The 25,618-nt window shown below is 37.3% G+C and overlaps 2 protein-coding genes across 2 annotated transcripts; both read left to right on the top strand.

The window, feature by feature from the left end:
* The first annotated feature begins 1,023 nt into the window (after nucleotides 1–1,023).
* LOC134854057 (ecotropic viral integration site 5 ortholog-like) lies at nucleotides 1,024–16,961 on the top strand. Its single transcript, XM_063870128.1, has 4 exons — nucleotides 1,024–1,778; nucleotides 11,217–11,512; nucleotides 11,987–12,834; nucleotides 15,712–16,961. Exons 1-4 carry the CDS (start codon nucleotides 1,044–1,046, stop codon nucleotides 16,845–16,847), a joined length of 3,015 nt encoding a protein of 1,004 aa, XP_063726198.1. The 5' UTR covers nucleotides 1,024–1,043; the 3' UTR covers nucleotides 16,848–16,961.
* A 518-nt stretch (nucleotides 16,962–17,479) lies between these two features.
* LOC134853872 (tyrosine-protein phosphatase non-receptor type 4-like) lies at nucleotides 17,480–25,195 on the top strand. The gene is made up of 6 exons (XM_063869824.1): nucleotides 17,480–18,208; nucleotides 18,649–18,756; nucleotides 19,156–19,368; nucleotides 19,728–19,877; nucleotides 20,531–20,689; nucleotides 22,792–25,195. The coding sequence occupies exons 1-6, from the start codon at nucleotides 17,629–17,631 to the stop codon at nucleotides 24,447–24,449; spliced, it is 2,868 nt and encodes a 955-aa protein (XP_063725894.1). The 5' UTR covers nucleotides 17,480–17,628; the 3' UTR covers nucleotides 24,450–25,195.
* Nucleotides 25,196–25,618: the final 423 nt, after the last annotated feature.

Below are 25,618 nucleotides of genomic sequence, written 5' to 3'. Positions count from 1 at the left end.
CACACAGGGAGTATGTGACATTCGACCATTATTGACAAAAAGACAGTCTCGGAGGGTTGGCCGCTAGCCTGGAGAATTGGCAGTTTTAGAGGATTAACAGCATTATTCAGACGATTAGACGAATCGTGAAGACTAGAAGATTCTGGTATTTTAAATGTTTAAAATTTCGAATGATGACGTCAGATTTTCTGAGAAACGTCAGAAACGGCCATTTTGGAAAAAAAATCTAAAATAAAACAGAACAACGATAGAAGTTGCGAAAACAACAACGCCAATAGTTGTGAGAAAAATGACGATAAGAGATAGAAGAATACAACAGAGTATTAGCAGAGACCGCTCCGAGTTGCAACGATTGTGTCGCTACAATCGTTGCAAGGCTATTCACACTAACGGTGAAGGGTGGAAACCAGCCTTCCGGAGAGGAAATAAGGGTGTTATAAGTAAAACATTAGTAATATAAGAAATAGTAATGGCCCTGTTTTTAGGAGTGACCTCGTGGTCTGGGGATACTGAGACCCAGCCATGAGCTCACTATTTTGCATGTAAGTAAGTTAATTTGAGCGTTCTGGTCGAAGCCGGAGAACAGTAACGTTTTTGTCGACCCGATATTGAAAAGACCACCAAAAGAACTGGCTTTGGTAGAGACGATGAAAAGCATGTAGAGCTTTGTTTAGACGCTGGCCAGTCGTTTTATAGCTTAGCTTTATTTTCCGTCGATATGTACTTCCGGGCGAATGTTAACTCTTTTGCAGCATGTAAGAAATTGAAATTTTTTCGACGGGAAAATTGAACCGTCAGATTTTTGTATATCTACTTATGTTTTATCGGCTTAGTTACCTAATTTATGTCACCTAATTTTAAAAAAGGCCTGATTTTAAAGCTTCGTAGTTCAGTTGCAAGATTTCAAAGTATTATAACTTAATTGCTCAAAATGTTTTTAGCTGTGCTTGCACTGTATCGCAGGTGATGCAAAGCTCCGCCTCTGCGTCAAATTTTATTTTTGACTCCTTCGTTTTCAGGAAATGGGTTGAATGTATTAACAAATGGCGGGAGATGTCATTACTGACCCGCTTTACTGGTCAAACAGACGAAAGTTGAGAGAAATAATAAAAAACTACAGCAATCCTAACCAAGAACCAACCTTATATGTCAATGAGAAAGTGTCAGAACCCCACCACACTATTAGTAGGGAGAAAATTTTGCAGCGAGAAAAAGACCATAGAGAATCTAACTTTAAATGGGCTGAATTCTTACAAAAGTACGAACCTAGATTGAAAGACAGTTTCTCACGAATTCGCCAGAAAAGACGATTCATTGATCTAGTTTACCATGGGATTCCAGAACCTTTTCGAATCAAATTTTGGGTCTGTTTGCTTGGAATCAACGATCTCACTAGTAAAGACGCTTCTGACTATGAAAATATAAAAGAGGGAAGCAAACGTTATGCTAGACTTGAAGATGTTTTTCAAATTGATAAGGATGTCCAAAGAACTTTCCGAGATCGCGCGGAATTCAAAAAAGATTTTTCACAGAGACAATGTATGCTTTTCAATGTTCTTATGGCTTACTCTTTCTACAATGAAACGTTAGGCTACTGCCAGGGAATGCATCAATGTGCTGGACTACTGCTGCTTTACGTACCGGACGAAAAAAGTGCCTTTTGGGGTCTTCATCGACTTATGACCAACCCGCGATATGCTCTACATGGAATGTTTCTTGACTGCTTCCCGAAGTACATCAGACTGCGAGACGATTTCGAACGGATTCTTCGAAAGAAAGTAAGATCGATACTTTGGATTCGATATTATGAATTTTCATAAAATGGAAAATTTGAAAATTTTGTTGATCTATTTTTCGAGCTGCTCTGCAAAAGGGCCATAAAACGTCATTTTGACCTTTCAATAAGAGCCTTAACTCCTCATTTTTGGCGGGCAAGAAAATTATGACAATTTTGCTTAAGTTTTTGCACCCCCAAAAATGATGATTGAATTTGTTTGAAAGGTCAAATTTGTTTTAAAGGTCTAAAACTGGTGAAAATTAGTTTTTTGGGACACTTTTTGCGGAGGGGTTACCCAACAAGTGCTTTTTAAGCGAGCGATTACCGCTCAAAATTAGTCTTTATTGGCGCCCAAGAAAAGATATAGGCTTGGTCGGCTCGGCTAAAAACAAATGTCGTATTACCGATGAGACGCTCGTCAGTCTGTCCGCTTCCTCTAAATCCACCCCTGCTTAAAGTTTTTGTTCTTATTCGGACGCCAAGCATAAATTCGTAAAAAAACGAACACTGCTTTTTTTCTAACCCATCTCGCTAGTAAAAGTGCTCATTTGGTGGCATTTTGTTGATTAGTATTGGCAGTTTATATTTAGCATGTTTTCTCCAATTTATTAGTTCGAGGCTTATTGCACTTTATAGAGCTGCTTTTTGTGTTCTCACTAGTGTTTGCCCAGCTTTGCAAATTTTTAAATACGACATATTACAAATAAAGGGCTTTTATGTGATATATCACTCAACTCTCTCTGATGATTATTTGTGGTAGCTGATTTTCTGTGGAAAACAAAAAAAAATAGAACAACCGAATACAAAGTTCCTCCCCATTTTTCAAATGATCGGAACAAAATTCACAAATTAAAATGAACTTGACACGAATTCAGTTTACATAAAACTGGGAGCTTGTTTTTTTCGAGCTTGTTTTTTTCCGCGCGAAATTCGGTGCAACAAAAAGGACGTAGATCATTTTGATCTTTTATCAATCGCAAGTTAGGTCTCGTGGTCTTTTTATATCAAGCCGGAGTTTAGAAAGTCATTTCCGGGGAAGCAGTTCTGTTGGAACCAGTTCCATCGGGACTGCACCAAATCTGTTGTGATGACATGCCTGGTCATCGAAATTTTCTTGAGGATATCTGTATCTTCATTCGCCGTTCGATTCGATTATTTGTTGTTGAAGTAAAAAAAACCAATAAGCTCAATTTTTTTAAGATCTTTTTTGCTCATTTATTTTTAGCTTTAAGGTTTTTCGGGTGAGTTGGTTTCGGCTGATGTTTTATATTTTTAAAATCAGAGGGCGAAAAATGCTCTGAAAATTAGTCATCTTTTTCTTCGGTTTTGTGTCAAATCAACTATCTGTTGGCTATGTCTTAATAGAACTAGGATCAATGCATGTCTAGCTGGCAAGTTTTCAACGGCCATTATTTCTTTTAAAAGTAATAGAAAATTTTTTTTGAAAGATAATTTTTGATTTTTTTTGTTTAAGTTAATTATCATAACTTTGGTTGAATTTTACCGTGATAGTCGAGAAATCAGCTGTAATTGTTTTTTGATCGTTTATCTTTTTGTAATCGGCATAGTAATTATGGCTTACAGAAATTTCTAAGCAAGTTGTCTAAATTAATTTGTCAACGTGGCTGTTTGTAGGTCTAGATTTGGCTTCCATAAGATCTGAGTCTCCGGAACTCAAATATTTTTTTACAGTTTCAAACATTACAGAAACAAACTCTTCAGCCGATCACTTATGTCAGCATGTGCTGCATAAACAATTAGCTGAACTAAATGAATTTTCGGTGGAATTGAAATAGCTGTTATAGGTTAAAGTCTAATTTTATTGGTTGAATAACACAACTTCTTGGTGAAAATATATTCTCATGATTGTTGGGCGAAAATGAATTCTCAGTGGAGTTGAAACAGCTGCTATAGGCATCTGTCATTTTTTTCAGTTTCATTAACGCAAGTTGATCAACGTTCTTGAAAACTGACCAGGATGTTGCTGCATAATGATGTGTCCAACATATTTTCTGTTGAGCTATGTAGATTGCTTCTATTGCTGCAATCTTTTCTTTTGTGAAAGTTAATTCTCGCGGAATTGGAAAGCTATTATAGGGTTCAGTCTATTTATTGGCTGTTTTAACACAAATTCTCGGTGAATATATTTTATAATTTATTGGCGAAAGTAAATTCTCGGCGGAGTTGAAATAGCCACTATAAGTTGCAGTCTAATTTTTTGTTGTATAAACACAACAAATTCTCAATGCATGTATATCCTGATAATTTATTGGCAAAAATGGATTCTCGGAGGAGTTGAATTAGCTGCTATAAGTTTCAGTCTAATTTTTTTGGTTGCATTAACGCAAAAAAATGCTCGCTGAAAATATATCTCCATAAGTTCTCGAAAATAAATTCACGAGTTTCACGACGAAATAGCTGCTATATTTTTCAATCGATCTGGTTGCAGTAACACAAGCTGATCAAAGTTGTTAAAGAGAATTGCTCAGATTGATGCGGTATTATTCCAAATAGCTGATACTTAAACTTTATACTAAGACTTTATTTTTGGAGCTTTGACAATGTTTTATGACTTCGGGCTGAATCATTTTTCTTGTAAGTAATGCACCTGAAAGCCATTTCATTTGAAGTATTGTGGCGGAGGAACGTTTCCACTTTGTCCAAGAAAGGTCTCTGCTTCGAATCTTTTGTGTACTTTTTTTGGCAAAGCATGTCAATTTTTATGCCTTACGGTTTTAAAGCTCGTTTTAACACAAGCATAGCTTGTGTTATAGTATGAACTTTCTTTTTTTCCAACCTAAGTCGCAAATATTGTTGCGATGCAATGGGTGCGACAAAATGAGTTCATTTTGAAGTTGTTCATTTTGATCCAGCTATTAGGTACAGCGAATGCTATGGATATTACCACAGACTATTATATTACAAATAGCACTTTAGCTTCAAGGTATCATGGTTCTGTAGCGTAGAGGTAGTGAAGGAGACCAGCAGCAAAATAAGAGGGTTCAAATCTGGGCAGGGTCGGATGTTTTAATGAACTTTTTCGTATACTAGTTAAAATTCGTCAGCTTTAGAAATTGAGGCATGTTAGTTTGTAATTTGGGCTCTTTTTCAGTTCCCCCCTTTCAAAATACCGAGTTTTATGTTTGTTTTACGTGTTATTACGGCTAAATGCGTGATGTTAGGCTGTAAAATATGAAGAAGAAATTTGTTCACAATGGTCGATTTGTTCACGACGCCAAATTTCATTGCAATATGACAAAGTTAAATAAGCTTTTCATAATTGAATTTGAAAGGGGGGGGGGGGACTGGAAAAGAGCCGTTATTTTTTTTCAAATTGACTGGTACTGCTAATGCATCATAATTGGCTTGCGTCACTTAGCAATTATGTAGACTCATAATTGGCGTGCGTCACTTAAGAAATTTTGTAGACTCAAAGTTTTACTCAACCATTTTTTTCCAGTAGCGTTATCGGTCATATTTTTGCTTGTGTATGCGAAGTGCAACTTCGCCTCTGTATAAAGCTTTGGCTGATGTTTTTTCAAAGGCTTCCCCTTCGTATATGAAATGATCAGACCTGTATTTTTTGTAACCATTTTCGATTTGTTTTTGGCTGTCAGCGTCTTGACGATTTTTTTCTCCAAATATAGTACGGGCTGTATTTTGCGCTCACAACCAATTTTTGAAGTACTTTTTTAAAAAAAAGTTTTAATGTTATTTTAGAAAATCTTGTTTCGAAGTTCCGATTGAAATTTTTCGCATGTTTTTCATATAGTCGTTGATTTTATCGGATAACCTTCAATTATCATTATTTGGCAATTTTGGGCTTTGTGGTTGGTTTCAAACTTATTGAAAAATTTGAATTAGGTCTTGGATTTAAATTTTTTACGGTTTTCCTCAATATTTATTCCACGTTATTTGCTCCACTCCAGTTTTTTGATGTTTGAACTATCGAATCCTGTCTTTTTTCCTTATCAACGGATGAAAATCACTGGCCATAATTTTCAACCAGCTTTTTTCTGCCGAAAATTAACCTACCACATCATTGTCAATATATAGAGATTAGTTTTAAAAACTAATTGATAAAGCAGAGTGCAACTTAAATGCTTGTCAATACAGAACCATGCAATTTAAGTCAAGCAATTGAAGAAGTTTCGGTGCCCAAGATGATATTTCTACTCTTTTTCTGGGCTTAGATCGTGAAAGAAGTTTTCGTCAACGAAGAAGTTTGTGTTCATTCAAAACCAATTGATAACACCCACTATAGAAATCGCGGACTCCCATTTTGTTTTTTCCTGTACTCATAATATTCAGTTAATTGGCCCATTCTTAGTAGTTAGAAGCAGAAGCAAGTAATGATACAATTGATAGCTACATCCATTCCAACTTATCCTGTTTGATGCAGCCTCATTTCAGAATGTTCGTGTCATACAAACAAACACGACAATCGCTTAAAATATAAGTACAATAGCAACTGTTTATTGTGAACGTAAATTCATAATTGTTTATTCTGAAACTGGTGAAGAATTTAGTTGGCCGCAGTTTCATGAATTGTCAGTGAATCAAATCTAAGACTATTTGCATGCAAATTAAGTTAATCAATGTAGATATTGACCTCAAATTCGGACTAGTGAAATATCGGTAATTATTGTGAAAAACCAAAATGATTCTTCTCATGACAGACTTTTCTGTAGTTTAAAAACAGTTATTGAGTTGGAACCAATAACATTCCAAGGAATATAGACTTCAAGTTTTTATTAATTGCATTTGCTTTCAAAAATTTGTTTGTTGGCAACTTTTGAAAAATCTAGTGTGAATTTCAGTTTTCTGAAATTTTCTATTTTAAAATCTGTCAAAAATATAAGGAGTTTTTCTCTCGTGGGATTTGATGTGAGCTGATTTGTCTTGCATTATTGCTTGGATCTACCAGCCCTGTGTTCCTTTAAGATATTGATCTTATTTAAGCGATTTAGGTTTGATGCTCGTCAGTATCCTGTGAATGGCCTTAAACATAGTGTTCATGTTGTTGTTTGTAGCTGCAAAAGGAGGGGTCGTCCACATCGTGTCTTATTGTCGTTTATTTTCAGTACGCCACAATCGAAGATTGTGGAGATTGATTAATTGTTTTTTTCTCGTCCGTCAAGCTGTAACTCTGGCTTTCCCAGGGTTCGCTAAGAGCGGGAAGGCCCCCTTCTGACAGTACTGAGTAAAACCCCTGTCTAGGGACAGTTTTTGGTACATGGAACCGATTAAAGCTCACGTGTCAGGTTTCAGCGGGAAGTTTTACTTAGTGCGGAGAAAAGAGAAAAACTCCTAATGTGCTCGTTATGTTGGTAAGTTGAGCCATTTGCGACCGCAACAAGGTTGTCCCACGGGTCGTCAAGTCTTAGAGATGTTGGCTTCGATGGACAGTGAAAGAGGTGATGTATGGCATGCGGACTAGCGTTACAGTTTGGGCAGTTTTTTTCCCAGAAGTTCACGATGTTTGGTTGCTCAACTCCGCTGTGGATATAGCATGCAATTTAATAGCTATCTGTTGATATTGGACAAAAACATCGAAAAAAAACTGCCCAAACTGTAATAGTGTGTTTTTGAATCTTCAACTGTCTGTTGGCTATGTTACAAGTTTTAACTTCGTCTGACATAATCACTGAATTGTTACGTCAACTGTCGTCACTTCTGTTTTTTTTTTCGTTAACTAACGGAATTTTTTCGAGCGGATATGAAATGTTCTCATGGATGCCAACATAGGTAACCATTGTATGAAATGAAAAAGCAATGCTTCGCGCAACAAGTTTAACTTATTTTTTTTTGTGTTTGTCTCATTTTGGGTTGGGTTGCTAGTAGGGGACCGGCGTCTTCTCCATTGAAACGATTTGTCGAACATATTCACTCAAAAGTTATCTCAAATCTGTTTTTTTTGTCAGCCGACAGGCATATTTTGAGCACTTCTCCATTTTGAATACGCATTATATTTGAAAACTATTATTTTGGTCGAATAAAAGTTTTTGGTCGAATTTAGTTTATTTTTCTGTCTTCGCTGTTCTTATGAAACTGGCGAAGAATCTAGGTGACTGGAGTTTTATGAATTGTCAGTGAATCAAATATAAGACTATTTGCATGAAAATTAAGTTAATGAATGTAGACATTTCAAGTTTCTATGAACATTGCGAAGACACTTTTAAGGTCCTGTTGAATTCTGGCTATTTTTCCAGAAAAAAGTTTTTAATTTGATTAAATTTGGTTTTTCGAGGTTTGATGTTTTTTTATTTCGGTTAACTCAAACTTGTTTGCCAAAAGTAACACAAATTACGCTCTCCATTTGCGAATGTGCAGATATTGCCAGAAATATCAATTACTTCTTGTTGCAAAAGGATTTTTATTTGATTGGTGTCTTAGAGAAATAAAAAGATCAAGTTTACCGTGATATGTTATTTTTCTCCCAAATTCGAATTTTTCAAAACGTTTGAAAGTGAGGCAGTCATTTTTTTTGGTTTCATTGACCCTTTTCTACGGTTTGTTGGCTGTGTTATCTTTTTCGATTTAAAAGGTTTTGATATATTTTATATCGGCTTAATGGCCAAATATTGCGTCGTTTGATAGGAAAACAAAGTTATTTTACGAGTGCTTAGTATTTGGTGCTTTTTATGAAATCAAATATTGTGTAGCTGTCATAAGGAGTCGATGAACGTAGAGAAGACTCCTATATAGTTCGTGATATTTTACGATGCTCATTCAACTATCCATCTTTTAACTAGACATATGTTTCACAAAATAAACTGTAAAGACAATAGTTCGAGACAAATGTGAAAAGTTTGGTAGATCTAGTTTTGTTGACTTTTTATTTGTTTTTTTTTGCAAAAAGTCAAAATTTAACCACGCTCAAATTTGACTTTGTCTCGGTTTGCTTGTGCGTGTACCTCTGGCTATGTTGAAGTTTTGATTTTAAATATTTAACACCTGCAAAGGCCGTAAGAAGGAGTAATTTAAGAATCAAGGAGCAATCATGATTCAGCCTCATGATTTTTGGTAGTTTTCAAAAGTGTTATAACTTATTCATGTTTTTATTTTTTTCCCGGTTTGACTTTTGAAAGTTCGTTACTTTTCCGTTGTTTCCACTAGCGAGCAGCTTAGTGTATTAGTTTGAACATTCTGTTTTTCTAATCTAACTCACAAATGAAAGTGTTCATTAAAAATCCTCACTTATTTGGTGGAACTTTGCCAAATCACGATCTGTAGCATTTGATTTTTCATAGCATCTCATCTGTTCTCTGCTTTATTTGCGGCTACTAAACGTTTGTGATGTATTAAGCGTTTTTGGCTGATTGGCTAGTGCGTGAGAGTGATTATCTCGCAATAGGTTAGAAATTGAATCCGAGACGTAGCCGAATTTTTACTAATTCAAGGCTTATTATTTTTTATTGCACTTTCTAGAGCTGCTCTTTGTCGTGTCCTCGCTAGATTCGCCTATGTGTAAAAGGAAGGTGTTGATGATCATCAACTTCTGCCGCCAGTATGATTTCTAGTATGATTTCAACATAAACACGGTAAAATTATTATCCCAAATATTTGTTATGCCTGATTTACTATTGACTTCGACTCAGCCTGACCAAGATGAAATTTGAAGCTCTGAAATTTTGATATATTGATTGACCAATATCAACATCAAACAGGAAGCTGACAACAAAGGCAGACAACGAAAATTCTTTCCTTTTCTCGACAACGTTATTTTTCGCGCGCGAGGATGACTATGTTGCTACATTACCAGACGGAACAAACATCCAATAATCCTGAACGCAAAGGAAAATGCTGTGCGCTTGATGATCGAGAGCCCCCATTGCCGTTGCATGCATCACCCTACTGAGTACGTTCGCAACTTCGTGGCACAAAGCTTTGTCAACATTTGGCGCTACTCTGACAGAAAGATACTCTGACAGATAAGACATAATTGCCTTTGCCAGAGGTTCCAAGGCAGAGGGTTATATCCACTCATGGCTGATTTGCCTCCAACTTGTAACGACGATCCAACTGATAATGCATTTCCGTTCAAAAACACAGAGATTGATAACTGGGTTTTTTTACATTGCTACAAAAGATGCAACAGAAAAGAGCTATTTTTGCCTCTTTGCCTGGCACTTTACTCGCCCGGTGCACCTGGAATCGACAGCGAGTCTCTCTAAAAATGACTGCAAAACGGCACTTCGACGCTTCATTGCTAGAAGAGGCGCACCTAAGCTATTTAACTCCGACAACGCCACTGTTAACTTCTTCTGTAGAGGCTACTTCGTCGGCTCCTGTGAACAACTACGCTCAAAACCAATCAAATTCATTGAAACCACGCTAAGTGAAACGCTACAAGTCCATAATTTTGAATGGTGCCTAAAACCACTGTCTGCTCTTCACTTTGGCGGCGTGTGGCAGCGACTCGTTTCAATGATAAAAACGAGCGTTCTTTCTAAATCTCGGTTCTGATCGACTATCAGGAGATCTATTTGCTACTATTGTAGCAAAGACTGAGACAATTACCAACTCTCGTCCGCTTGCGCATGTCAGCATTGACATTGACAACGAGCTTCGACCGACAACCAACCACTTCCCAATGGGACGTCCATTTGGCTACGCTCCAGCAGCTGTAGCCAAATGGAAGCCAGCAACAAAAAGTCCAAATGGAAGCCAGCAACAAAAAAACTGACAGTTTCTGGAGGCGTCTACTTAAAGAGTACGTCCCAAAAGTCATTAAAATGGGGCAAAATTGACGGAAGCCGTGAAGTCACTCGAAAAAGATGACGTGTGGCTACTTGGGGGCTTTACAAGTTCAGCGGTGAATTTTGCCCTCGTATCCAAAAAAGGAGATTAAACTACTACTTCAATTGAATTCCCACCAAAAATGGGCTATTTAAGCCTACTTTGAAATGCGTGATTTACTATTGACTTTGACTCAGCCAGACCAAGTTGAAAATTAAAGCTCTGAAATCTTGAGATGTTGATTGACCAAGCTCGACATCAATCGAAGGCAAACTTCACTATCGAACAGCAAAAGCTTAAAGGTCATGAAAAACATGATCGACTTGTGTTTTCGATAGTGGAATTTGTTTTTAAGATTTTCCAGCGAAATAGATGCTTTTATTTTTGATCCAGTTTTCTCAAATTGGGCTAATTTTATCAAATGCCAATCAGAATTTGTTCTAATAATTCAAAAAGCACTTATTTTTTTCTTAGAAATTCGATAATTGAGATGTTTGCAAAAAACTAGTCTGTATTTTTTCTGTTTACTTGCGTTAATTGGCACTTTTCCTACTGTCTGCTGGCTGTGTTTTTGGATGGTGAAAAGTTCAATCAATCAGCATGGCCCTTGGTTGGCTGAAACCACTATACCCATGTTTTCATTACTGCCGATACGCCAAATTTAATCGATAATTTCATTGATTGGTTTTTGTTTCAGAACAAAAGTCTCTACAACCACCTCATGGAGTGCCAAACGGTGACTGACACATACCTGATGTTGTGGTACTTCACAGTGTTCCAGGCAGACTTCCCCCTCTCTTTGTCCCTTCGAATATGGGACATCTTCCTCCTAGAGGGAGACATCATATTCCTACCCATGGCCTACACTCTCATCACGTATAAGGAAAAAGAGCTGAAAAAAGAGGAGTGCCCTAAATTGTATATAACCAACTTCAAACACACGTTGCAATATGAGGAAACGAGCATCATAGAAGTGTTCAAACGGAACTTCAGGTCAGTCATGAACTTGTGAATTAATTAGTTGAGGGAGTTTATCGGTGTAAGAAATGACTATTTGCGGAGTATAGATGTAATTTGGTAAAATAAGATGAAAAAGTATGGTATGTTAGTTTTATATTTAAGCCTAAAAATCTCCGTCTTTTGGTACTGTGTTACAAAAGTTATTGTATTTTTCTAATAAGCATTTTCTTGTTGCGAATTTTAGTCAAACGATGTTTCAAAACCTCAGATATACTAGTCCGAGAATACATTGTTTTTGGTAAAATGTTGACGAAAAAAGTTCTTCAAAATTTCGATAACTGGCTAGCTTGGTGAAATCTTGTGGTTGAATACCTTGAAAAAGTAATATTTGATTTCAATTTGATTGAGCTATCAACAAATAACTGCAAATTGAGCAGCTACGTGGGAATTATTTTCCTATTTCAAATTAATTGATGTAGGGGATGCAATAAACACTAGTCTATTCAGATCAATGCTGCACTCCTCCAAACATCCTCTGAATGCAGAATCACCGGAAGGCGAAGTGCCTAAAGAGTTCGGAACTCAATTGAACAGACAAGATCTGAAATCGAACGGATTTGACGACGAAGAAGTCGCGATAACCGAAGAGACTAAGAAAAAAGAGAACGAAGAACTCATCATGAGAGCCTCAATGGCCACAGGTTTCGAAAGAAATGCAAATCAAAGACTTAGTTTTGTGCCATACTCGCCGGAATCGACACCGCCTGTGAGACCAGGTGTCCAAGTTTCTCCAACTGCCAGGAATCGAATCCCGTTAACGGAGCTGAGAAATGAGGAAAAGTCTAGTTTCGGAAGTGATTCGGCAATTCCAAATAGTCCTAATATCGGTGAAAACAATGTTTTCAGTGGTAGGATTGGCACCAGTCCTGTGCCAGCAAGTGACTGTACGGATAGTAAAACTGTTACCGATGCACCTGCTGAAAAAGAAGTTGTTATAAAGGAAACAGAATTTAATGTAACAATAAGCGAGTTTGCTAATCGAGAACAGAAAACAACTGAAAGTCCTGATCAAGAACAGAAAACGATACTTGATAGCACAAGTCATTCAGAAACGTCTAAATTGCATACTGATTCAGCTACGAAACCGAAGCGAGTTGCATCAGACCGAAGAAGTTCAGGCGCAGGGGACGCCGCTTCTGAGAGACGAATCAAGTCGGGTAGATTGTTCAGTCAGAATTCACCTTCGGCGACCCGAGGCGCAATTGCACAACTTCCTTCGCTTTTGAACAAAGACAGACGATCGCCTAGCGCTTCCTTAAAACAAGGCTCCAGAAACAGCTCTCAGAACTCAAAATGTAAGTTCATGCTTAAACAAGAGAAGGCCGTTACTGTACATCTACAATAATCTATATAGAATATAATAATTAATAATATTAATTAGCCTTGCGATAGCAAGGGTATTACAATCGTGTGCGAGACTTTTTACCCGTTATAACTTTAGGAACAGAACTGTCAAAATTAAAAATGGTAAATTTAGGTTCAGTTCTTAATTAATTCTAATTTCTTTGTGTCTCCGACACACTTGGTCTGGAGGTAACGTAACGAATACGCCTGGGACGACAAAGGTCCTGGGTTCGAATCTGACAGAACCGGTTTTTTCCTACTGGTTTCGGCCTATTTATTTTTCGGCTTAATGACCTAGTTTCGATTCGTTTCAAGGAAAACAAAATTTTTATGCTCACTTCTGGATCGCTCAAATTTCTGAAAATCTTAATAGAAATTCTAGGTCAAGTTTTTCATGACAACAATTTTTTTTGGCTTTTTGGTTTTTTCTTTTCCTTTTTTCCGCTTGATAGGTTTTGACCTATATCATATCGGTTTAATGGTCATGTTGCGTCTTCTGACGAGTAGTAAAAAATTGCGTGTGCGTGTCTGTGTTTTGAGGGTGAAGCGGACTTATTAACTTAAGTCTTGTAAATTTTTTTTCGGCTTAAAGGGTTTCTGCCAAGGTATTTTTCGGCTTCGTTACCGTTTGGTAAATTTTCTTTTGATGCTTTTTTCGCATTCCATTATCTTGGCATGTTTTTTTTTCATATGAAAATTAGCCCTCTTTTTTTTTGATAAATGTAGTTTTTTTTTTGGACATTTTCGAATTTTTTTGTTTTTTTTTCTGACTTAGCGGCTTTCTTGTTTTGTATCGCAAGTGGTGCGAAGCTCAACTTCGCCGCTGAGTAAAAAATAATGAAAATATAAAATCAATGTTTCTAACGCGGCATTGGCGTGAGTTAGTGCTCGCCGCTTAATATATTTCGCACTTATTTAAACTGTTTAACTCGGTTTGGCTGACTTGTCTTCGTTTTTTTTTCTAAATGCGGGCTGCAAACTAGAAGAAAAGAAGAAAAAATTTTTTCTCGTTGTTACTCGTGTTTAGATAATAAATCACGAACAAAGAGAGGGCATATAACAAATTCTAAGGGTTGCAAATTGCTGTCCTAAATCTATTATACATTTAAATGCGGGCGTCACTATCTCGCCATGTTTAAGCTTTTTCAACGTTTTATTTTTGCATGTTTAACAAAAGAATTTTTTTCACGTTTAAGCTATATGGTATATTGCAATGGTTAAGATTTTTTTCAATTTTCCTGTTTGAAAACTTCACCAAAGTTGAAAGTTGCAGCCCAATAGTGAGATGATGTCAGGGTTTCCCCGCATGTTGCGATCTCGGCCTCCATATATCAATAAGCAATTCTTTTAGGGTACGAGATACAGCAATTTTCGAAATTCGCAACCCTGTAGTCTTCAGGGTAGTCTCAACGGTTGCGAATCTTGCCTCCAAATCTTACTTCTCAAATCCTTGTAGTTTTCGAGATATGACGTTTTTTTTACTGATTTTTTCAAAAAAACTTAAGATGTAAAATAAATCTCAATCCTGTAGTTGGAAACGGCGAAAGTACTCTCCGGAGTTGTGAATTTTGCCCCTGAATATGACTGCTCAAATCCTTGTAGTTTTCGAGATTTGATGTTTTTTAGGATTTTTTCAAGATTTAAAAAAGAACTTACATATAAATAATTTCACAAAATTTGAAGATGCCACCCCTATAGAGAGGCTCTTTCAGGGTACTCCCTAGAGTAGTGATATTTGTCTTCAGTTATGACTGCTCAAATACTTGTAGTTTTTGAGATATGAAGTTTTTTGTGATTTTTTTTCAGAAAGTTTTCAGAAAACTTAAATTTAATTTAATTTCTTCTAAATTTGAATTTCCCAACCGTTTAGTTTGGGGCTGTCAGAGTGGTCTCAAGGTCTCAGGTGTTGCGAATCTTGCTTCCAACTGTGACTGCTCAAGTCTTTGTAGTTTTCCAGAAATGACGTTTTTTGTTATTTTTTCAAAAAATTTTCAGAAGTTTAAATTTATTTTTTTCTTCAAATTTTGAAATTCATAACCCCCTGTAGTTAGGGGCTGTCAGAGGACTCTCATGGATTGCGAGAGATCTTGCTTCCAATTGTGGCGGCTCAAATCTTGCCTTGAGTTGTTTTCGAGATACGACGTTTTTTTTTCTGGTTTTTTTTTTTTCAAAAAAGTTCTTAGAAAACTTAATTTTAAGTTTCCCAAATTGAAATTTCCAACGCTGTAGTTTGGTACTGTAAGAGATCTCTCAGGAGATGCAAATCTTGAGTCCAAAAACGACTGCCTAATTAGTTTTAGATTCCTATAAGTGATTTTTCTTAATTTTTCAAAGATTTTAAAGTTTTTCAAAGAACTTGGATATAAAAAACTTAATGGGTTTTAAAAATTTGAATCGAAAAAACTTAAATAGAATTTTTTTTCAAAATTTGAAATAACCAACCTTGTAATTCGGTGCTGTCAGAGTACACTCAAAGGATGCTGATGTTTTTCCAATATTTACGGTTTTTTATGAGTTGTTAAAAATTCGAAGCACCGGAGGTGCGGTACACGCAAGTTCGTATGAAGTCACGAAATTTTGACCTAATTTCAAAAGGCGAATTCAATTTCCGAATTTCAGGCGGAATATAGAAGTGACTTAATGATCTAGTTTTTGCAACCTGAGTTTACGTTTACAGCAAAAGTATAAGTAAAAAAAGTTGAAATTCGAGAGCTTCAAGGTCATAATTTTTTTTTATTCAAAGTTGAAAATTTGCTTGAAAAACATTCTTTTTTTGTGCTCCTTCAGTCAAATGACACTTTTCCATTTGCCTGTTTGGCCATGCTTAGATTCGGAGCGAGGGCGTGACGAATTAGACGGTGGACTGACCAGCAATGATGAATCCTTAGGAGGAGGAAGTCTCACGTTCGACTCCAGTACACGACATTCACCTCTCAGTCCTTCCTCCCTCCACCCCGAATCACCCATCAGTCCCTCGAGCATAGAGGGCGGAACACTGCCTCCATCGGGAAGAAACCAGTACAATCACATGTCCAAACGCAACGCAAGCAGTACTGGATACCTCTCAAATAACTCGGGTGTGGGTGTGGCAACTAACTCCAATTCACCGAACAGTTCGGCTGAGCTGGTCGCTGGTGAAGCCTCCCAACAGTATATCTCACCTCCCAGAAGGGGTTTTCTCTATGGCACCAAGAACTCAGCAAGGTCGGCAAGAGGGCCGAACCGGAGTTCTCTATCTCCCATAGCGTTACCAGATACGACTTCACTTAGCAACAGGTACAGCATCAGGAACCCTAATTTTTACGCCGAGGGATATTATAACTCTAGCATGACGGGATCTGTAGGTTCCTCGGGTAGATATTCAACTCGCCGCGATCCACGGAATACGAACTTTCAGTCCCCAATGAATAATATCGGACGGTCTTTTTTGTACACTCAAGGCGTGGCGGAGAAACTGGACGTACCCCGGAATCGAACCATGTCGAATCGTAACAGTTGGGGTTCGGATATAAATTACAAACCGGCTACGACTCAGAGCGAAAGAGGAAGAGCACGAGTAAGTATGAATCGTAAGAGTCAAGATTTGCCACCAAATATCAGTCGGTTCTCGGAAGCACAGCATGACAGATATCTAAACGTGTTTCAAGGAGGGCAGAAATTAGAAACAGAGTTTTCAGTTAACAACAACGGAAATACTCGTAAAATCAGCTCACCTTCTAGACTATCAGCCGCATTTAGGACTTCTTTCATCGAAAAGAGATCCTCTGCGAATGCCGAAAGCACAAACGGCAAAATAGCAGAAAATGGGTCTGGAGATCAGAAAAGCAAAAAAAGCTGGAAAAAGCAAAGTTCAAAGTCGGAAAAGTCATCAGTTGATAAAAGCAAACCGCACCAAAAAAGTGCGGACGAGGAGGTCTCAGCTCCTATGTTAGGCAAGACAAAAAGAGTGACAACCCAAATGTGATTAACTGTTTTTTTTTGTGGTGATTGAATGATTTCTGTGGGTTTTGAGGAGTAATTGTTTAAAATACGAGTAGTGTTAGTTATAATTTGAAACATGATTTTAGCGAAACATAAATGATCTTATCCGATTGGGAATATAAACAACGCCTCCATTGCAATAGTTGCTTCACACCTGGATTTTATATCCCACGTTATTTTCTATGCAAATCGTTATAATGTTTTCAAGCTTAACACAATTCAAATTAGAAATTTAACCCTTTGTTTTCAAAATGCCTCATTTTTGCATACCGGTCCGAAATATTCTCCGAGAATCTGAAAAGTTTGGAAACACAATGGTTAGCAAGTTTTCGCATACACAACTGAAGATCACAGATCAGATATCTATATCAATACCAAATCCTTCTTGGTTATATTATAAATCACATGTTCCATCCTTCATGGTAAAATACTATTGGCCAGATATCAATTTCTCCTTGTTTCTTATTAATAGCTTCAAAAGGTAAAGCTAATTTCCAAGCCGAAAAGAAATTTTCAATGTTGCCCAAAACACGGCTGAAAAGACTGTAGTCCTAATGGAAAATTTGTCGGCGTTTTGTTCAAATAACATTTTTGAAGTATGAATGTTTCAGGTTTATGAATTGTATCAATAATTATATTTAACCTATGCTGTGTTCTTCTTCAAAAGAAGTCTAGTTTTGCGTCTAGTCAAACTAAGTGAAAAGGAACTCTCGTCGTGGGAAAGTCTGTGGTGGAACTCTTGAGGAGCTGCAGAAGTTGACAGGATGTCGACTTACCACCTTAGAGGACAATCAGCCAACATGGAATGCATGGTCATCTTCCTTGACAGCTCCTCGTGTATGTTCGAGATCCACGCTCAGAGTCCGGGATCCGCTCTTTACGACAAAGTGATCAACCACTTAGAAGCTAGACATGCTCCTCTGAGAATCAAACGGGAGTTGTTCGGACTCCAATACAAAGACACAGACGAAGCGACTAAATGGTTAGACTTGAACTGCAAGTTGAGAAAACAACTTGGAGGCGGCAATACAGAACCCATATTGGAATTCAGAGTTCACTTTTTTGTGTCCTCGGGACTTATAGAGACTCTAGACGACTGCAGCTTGAAGATGTATTTTCTCCAGCTCAGAACAATGTTACAGCAGGGAGTGTTGAAGCCTCGAACTCACGATGCGGCAGTAATAGGAGCACTGGTAGCTCAGATCGAAATAGGGGATTATAAGGAGTATTTCAATGATTACGAACAAGGCGCGGAGTATCTTCATCAGATTATAATCTACCCGGAGCAAGAACGCAAACCGGACTTGCTAAACAGAATATCTGAAGAACACAAGAAGCTCAAAGGTTGGAACTTCAATTTATTGAACCAATATTTAATAAACTTCGTCGCAGTAATAGAAAGTTGAACATTCATTTTCTTCCTAAATGTTATATGGGTAACGTCTATGCTCGTTATTTGAAAAAAAAGTGAAGCGTGAAAGTGCAACGCACTAAGGAGAACTTTTTTAAACGATTGCTCAGACTCGATAATAACACGCTCAAAAAGAAATTAAATTAACATGTCTTATCTCTGGGAAACTAAAAAACGACACTTGAGACTAGAATGTTATCAAGTCGCTACAGTATCAAATCGTTGCTTAACCCAGTGAGAGAGAGGCATTGTTTTGTTCTTTGAGCGGGCTGAGGCCAAACCTGAAAGTTAAGTACTCGAAGATGACTTAGCATCAAGAACTTACCTTGCAAATTGTAGTGAATTATTGAAGTCATATCTCGTTTATATTTAGGATACCATACGCAGTCCGCGATTCGGCTGTTGGTGGAGAATGTGTCTCGTGTGGAGAGGTACGGGATCGAGATCCACTGTGCCAAGTCCATAATCAACCCCACCTCAGGTTAATCATGCATAATTTATTCAGATGCTTACGGTTGAGATAGACTGTTGGATCTAAGGTTCTCGAGAGGAGCTATTTCAATAAGGATCTACTTGGAAATCTTCCATTCGAATTTTTCTTAAAGTGAACTTAACCTACCATTTTTGATATAATTTGAAAGTTACTCGTACGTTATGAAAAACTGTAAAATATAGATTATTAAGGGTATATCAAAGACCATTACGACAATGAAAGAGGATAATCACTATTAATACAAGATTTCCAATTATTAAATAAAATCTAAGTTGTAATTAATAATTCTATATCAAAGTAATAATAATAATATTTAACATACTTGTAGAGAATTAAACTTTTCGTTTAATTTCGGAAAGTTTCGTTTAATTTTTGTTTCTTTTTCAGTTTTGGACACTTTCGAACGTCCGGATACCCTGGTAGAGATAGGAGTATCGAGCGAGGGTATCTGCGTTTTCAAGAATGGAATCAAAGACGACCAGGATCTGGCATGGAAACACATCGACAAGATCCAGTGCAATAGCAAACAGTTCATTCTCATCATACAAGCAGACAATAATCCAGACGAATACTTCAAGGTCAACTTCACCTTCAGCTCAAGTTAGCACTGCTATATTCAAGTACAACTCGTAGTTTTGTCAATTTTCTTTTTATTAGATCCTACCCATCTAAAGTTGCTTTCAGGTGCAAGAATAGATAAATAATAGAAGTAATTTTGTGCCGCACTAATTAAAAATTTGCCGTTTTTTTAGATGAAGTTGACGGCATATTTTTCAATAAAATTATTATGGACAAAAACATTTGTCCACTATCCGCAGAAGTAACGATGTATTGATGGCCAAGCAGCGTTAAAATGTCAATTTTTTCTACAGTTCTCACATCAAGATTCAGCGAAAAGCAAACAATTGAAATGACAAGTGTAGTGTTCGCAATGTGTAATTTAGTGATTGTGTGTTTAGGTAAGAATTGCAAGGCCTGTTTTCTGTCCTGCCAAGCCCACCACCAGTTCTTCCAGAGTCAGTTGTCCATCGAGCCCAGCACCTCCTCCGCTTACGCACACACCAACACTGAGTTCCTCTGCAGATCCACCACCACGTCCATCCTCAAAGGTAAGTCTCATAGCTACTAAGAAACATGCTGGCTCTTTTCAATGTTTTACCCATTTTCCGACTACCCAAAGTGGTTTCCCATTTTTGAATGCGTGGTTCGCTTACAATCAGAAGTAAAAAGATGATCTCACACTTAAGAGTCACTTAAAATCAGTTCACGGCAAAATAGGAACATTGTTAACTGCTAGTAGCCCTGATTTGTAATTTTTTTATCTGAAAAACATTGATGATAGTTTATCAAATTTGAATTCGAGTCAGCTTTTTTTTGTTCCGATCACTTTTTGCGACGAATTTTGACTACCTTTAGAGAAACTTGTAGGAGGGTCAAGTGTGGTACCATTCATATATGTATTACTTCGCCTAATTCAATGAATTTTCCAGAGAAAAAAAATAACAAAAACTTTGGACCAAAAAAATTGATTCAAATTTTTTATCCTCATTTTGAATTCTTTTGCTAAATCAGTGTGGTCGAATTTTTCTTTTGCTTTATGCGCAGCAGCCTATTATTCTTGTTATGTCGTTTAAGAAAATTCGAAAATTCAGAATGATTTTGTGATTTTTTTTATCTGCTGAGCAAAATTGCGCATCTCTATCATAGTTAAAAATAGTTAAGTTTTCCTTTTCTCCTTCTGGTTCACTTCTGCCTGTTTAAGGGAGGCTGAAAATTGGTTCTTCTACCACCAATCGCTCTAAGCCACGCAGACCGAAGAGGTATCTACAGAACAACACGTCTCAAGAGCCATCCACGGCCACTAACAGTATGTTCGGAGGATCTTCCTTCTCAGAAACGACATCTAACAGAACATCAACAGGTGGGTATTTAGTCTGGATTCGGATTTTAAGCCCTTGTCAGGGGTCAATGAAGGTAGTGAAAACTCTGTAAAATCATGATGATTTTTTGCTTAAGGAAAAACTAATTTATTCACGCTCACATTTGATGTTTCGAGGTTTAACTTTTTTTCGTTTTAAGTTCAGCTCATTTCCTTTGTTACATGGAAGGCAAACTCCACTATAGAACAGCGAAAGAGTAAAGGCGCCGAAAAGCGTAATCGACTTCTAATTTCGAAAATGGTTACTAATTTTCATGTTTCTTTTTTCAAATTGGGTTGGTTTTTATCAAAAAGGGTATCGAAATTCCATAAAAACGTCGTAAATTGTTTTTGAAACTATTGTTTTGAAAGATCTAAAAGTTTAAGTTTTCTCAAAAGAAATTGGTTATTCTCAAAAGAAATTTATAATCAGCTTAATTTTTTTTCGGCCTGATTTTGGGTCGTTGAAAGAAAAACACATTTTTAACACTCCCATCAACACTTCAATTGGTTGTATGTTTACCAATCGATTTGTTGAAATTTCCTTTTTTTTTTCATTTTAGATTTTTTTCAATTTTTTGAAAATTTTTAGTTTTCCCCTGGTTTTCAAAACACTATTACGAATGGAAAGACCGCCGACTCCCTGTGGGCCTACATACTCATCTAGTCTCTATTACCACACCCCACTTTCTACAGCCTTCTTATTTTTTATTTGTTTTTCGACCTATATTTTTGATTTTTTTTCGTCTTCCGAAAAGTACACCTCAAATACGAGTTTTTGGTTTCGATGAACAGAATGGTTTTTCTGAAACTCCCTGCATAAGAGCTACGCCCTAGTTTTTTACACTAAGTTATGGACCTCGGAATAGTCAAACTTTTTATTCTTTCACCGTTTTTTGAATGTTTTTGGCTTTTCTCGAAAACTAAGCTCTCGAATTTTATATTGTACGTTCAAAGGTAACAACAGTTAGTGAGAAGTTTCGCTGCTGCATTAGCGGCCACTCACAGAGTTTTTTTAGATAAAAAGCTATGACGCTTGGAAAAAACTTTTTGATTTTTGACCAAGTTTTGAACTTTTTGAATATTCTCGAAAACTGCCTGGCTGTATCTGAGGTTTTGGGTTCATTTCATAGAACGGGTAGCGGGAAGCTTATTTAATTATACGACTACGCCAAATTTTTTTCTGACATCAAAAGTTATGGGCCTCGGAAAAGTCCCAGTTTCTATTTTTTGACGATTTTTTGAGAGTTTTGACTTTACTTGAGAACTGTGATCCCAAATCTGAGATTAAAGGTTCAATTGAAATCACAAGTTGCTTGAATCCCTTAAGTAAAAGCGGCTGTGCCCTATTTTTTCATACAAAAAGCTATGATTCTAGGAAATGTCAAATTTTGGATTCATTGACCGTTTTTTAGACTTTTCTCGCGAACTATCCTGCCAAATCGGATATCATAGGTTTAATCGAAACAACAGTTTTTTGAAAGCCTACCTTTATAATTTGCTACGGTTAAAGAAAAATTATTTCGATCGTGTTTAGAAAGTTTTTGAATTTTCTTAAAATTTACACAATCCAATCTGAGATAAAAGTTCAATTAAAAGAATCGGTTGCGATAATTGTTCCCACAGAAGCGGAGACTCCTGAATTTCTTGTAAGAAGCGTTATCTCCTTAGGCAAATTGATGTACTCAAAATTGTTTACTCTCTGGCGTATTTTAGTAGAGAAACAACAGGTTTTGGGCAAAGTCGAATTTTCGAAATCAAATTTTTCGTGCAGCATCATTAAAGCTAATTCATTCATGTCCAACACGTACCTCCAGCTTTAGCTGGGCTTCTAGTTGTTTTTCGTCAAAACGCACCAAAGTTTTTGGTTCACGTAGTTTTCAATATGGGAATTTTTTCGACCTATGTTTTTTCATGTTTGTGTTGTATCGCAAGTGGTGATAGTTTTGGTAAGAAAATGAAGGTATTTTTTAGATAAAAGACTCACAACTATAAAAGTTATCCCTGATATATAATAAACTGATATATAAAGTTTTTTTTACTGCAACCTAGCTTCGAATGAATTGATGGAATTGTAACTGGTATCGATTGAAGTGTTATTTTAGGACCATCTTCCTCAAACTCGAATCGTAACTCGATCTCGACTCCATCTGACATCCAGCAGCAGTTGAACATCCGCACCAGCAATTTAAACGTCGGCTCAAACTTTGGCTCTCAGAGCTCCCAAGTAAATAATGATGCCAGCACTTTTGCCCCTGGACCCTCAAAGCGATCGCAGTCTAAGAACCCGTTCGATTCCATACAGTGGACCGAAATCACTGATGGTTCCCATTTCGACCAGATGCAATACGAAGTTGGTTTGAATGGGTATCCTTATAAAGACTTCCGAAATGCAGAGAGGAACCCTAATGAATGGAGTTTCTCGCCTCCAAGCGAAGCCTCAAACGACTCCTGGGGTCCAGGCGAGGAAGACGATGACGACAACGATGATTACGATGACGTCAGTCCCTACTTCGTGGGAGAGCGCCCTGACCCTCTACAACTCCCTTCCCAGTGCAATACTTGCTTTGACCCCAACATGTTGGATCTGGACTACTCAATGCATTGTCTGGAATCGCAACTGCAGACTCCGGATCAGCTAGATTATGAGTTCCAGAATGTGCCTCAGTTGAGAACAGATTTCACAGTTTTCAACTCGGTGTTACAGAGGAACAGAGACAAGAATCGCTACCAGGACATCTTGCCCTATGACAGGTCACGAGTTATTCTGAAGTCGCCGGCGGCATCGGGAGGAGTGGGTGGAAACACCGACAGAGAACAGCAAGTTGAGATGGATTACATAAACGCCAATCATCTCTTAATGATTCTTCCCGACAGTTCGAAGCTGAATTACATAGCAGCTCAGGGACCCCTGGAAGAGACCATAACAGACTTCTGGCGTATGGTGTGGGAGCAGAATTGTGCTATTGTGGTTATGTTGACGAATGTTCTAGAACAAGAAATGCTCAAGTGTCATCCATATTGGCCCTACGACACAAACTCGGTTCTCAAATGTGGGCACCTCATGGTCACGTGTCAAAGCCCGCCCATCGAGGAGAATTACGTGACAACGCGTGAAATCTACCTCATAGACTCAAGATACCAGGACCAGAACCCAAGAGAAGTGCACTTGTTGCATTACACTAAATGGCCGGATAAGAAATGTCCGGATAATTCGGAGGATTTTTTGGCATTTGTAAGACGTGTTAGAAAGTACAGAACAGATTTTCTGGGTAATTCACCGCTTTTAGTACATTGTTCAGCGGGCATTGGGCGAACTGGAGTTTTCATAATAGTCGAGACGGCCTGTAGGCTAATTGAACTCGGCATGCCTGTTTTGCCTCTGGATCTAGTGAGAGTCTTGCGCGACCAGCGACCCTACATGATACAGACATCGGAACAGTTTTCATTTGTATGTCGTGCGATATTAACTTATTATAACCAGTTCAAAACCATCAGCAGTCCCATTTCTCTGAATCTGTCAAGCTCTTCTCTGAATTCAGCCTACGACGTGAACAATTTGAGAATCAGTCAGCAACGCGGAGGATACCCGCCTCAAAACCCTCAACACCAATATGTCAGCAGGGTTTCGTCTAGTCACTCAAGCTACTCTCAAAATGAGCTGAGAAACAACCAACAAACTGACTTTCTCAACAGCCCTCAAATGCACAGCAATAACCAAAGGTTCTCACCCCGAGTTAGAAACTCGCCTCACCCTCAATAACGAGCCTCACCGCCACAGTATTGTATCTGATGATATTTAACCGATACCAGCCATCGACCCCGACAAAGTGACTTGAACAAATAATTATATTTTTGATGTCTCTTTAGTACTTTTTGTTTTCGCTGGCCATAAGAACGCCAAGAAAAGTTTCTGGAATCAAACTGAAATTTGTACTAGAAATAGTTGTTTCTATTTTCATTTTGTTCTCGAAGTTGATGAGTTTTCATTCTTCATACAACAATAGGAGAGTGAGAAAAATATCAATATTTTTTTTTGTACATGCCGGATGATTAAGATGAACTGGGTGCTGTTTTTGAATGACCATTGTTGTTGTTTCTGAAGTCAAAATTTAGATTAGTTCATTAAATGACACTGATTTGTAGCATCTAATTTGAGTGTTGTAAATTAACAATTGATTAGGATCTAGGTGCTGATTTGATTACAATTGGACAAGTTTAAGTCCTCTTCTCTTCATGGAATCACAATTACTCAGTCTCACTTTTGTACTGTTGTTCATTTTCTATTTTAAAAATTTTGCGACTGGTTTAGTATTTTGGTTGAGCCAAAAGTATAACTTAAATGGATCTGATCTACGTTGTCTGTGCATGTATTATGCAGAATTTATTTCCTACATTTTTGACAAATTTTCTATTTCGACATTATCTCATTCATTAGACTACATTAACTTGATCTTGTAGCGCAAGCCAAATTTTGTTGGTTTTCCAATTTAAATTTTTCTCGTTTTCTTTTATATCAAGGAAGCAGTGTTTGGACACTGCAGATGGTTTTGAAACAGTTAGAGCAGCTACATTCCAATTAATTGATCAAGGGCTGCTACTTAACCAAAAAAAATAAGCTAATTTTGTATTTCCTGCATAAAATGAGAATGAAAAATTAGTTTGAAAAATTCTATACACCGTAAACTGATCTTAAATGCGACCCCTAGAAAACTAGTCAGCTGTTGTGCTTATTGATTTTCTAAATCTTTTTTTTTGCTAGAATTGATCACTTTGAGAAAAGAGTATTGCGCTTGGAATATTACAAACTTTGTGAGGAAAAATGTGTCCTAATGCAATATTTGTTACTGAGAACTTATTCAGAATTAAATTGATTTTTTTGTTGGCTTTATGGATTTCGTCCCAAATTTGTTCGGCTTACTTGGCGGATGT

The sequence above is a fragment of the Symsagittifera roscoffensis genome, chromosome 9 (genome assembly GCF_963678635.1).
Source record: "Symsagittifera roscoffensis chromosome 9, txSymRosc1.1, whole genome shotgun sequence".
NCBI classification, from domain to species: Eukaryota; Metazoa; Xenacoelomorpha; order Acoela; family Convolutidae; genus Symsagittifera; species Symsagittifera roscoffensis.
This window is presented reverse-complemented; position numbering and strand designations above follow the sequence as displayed.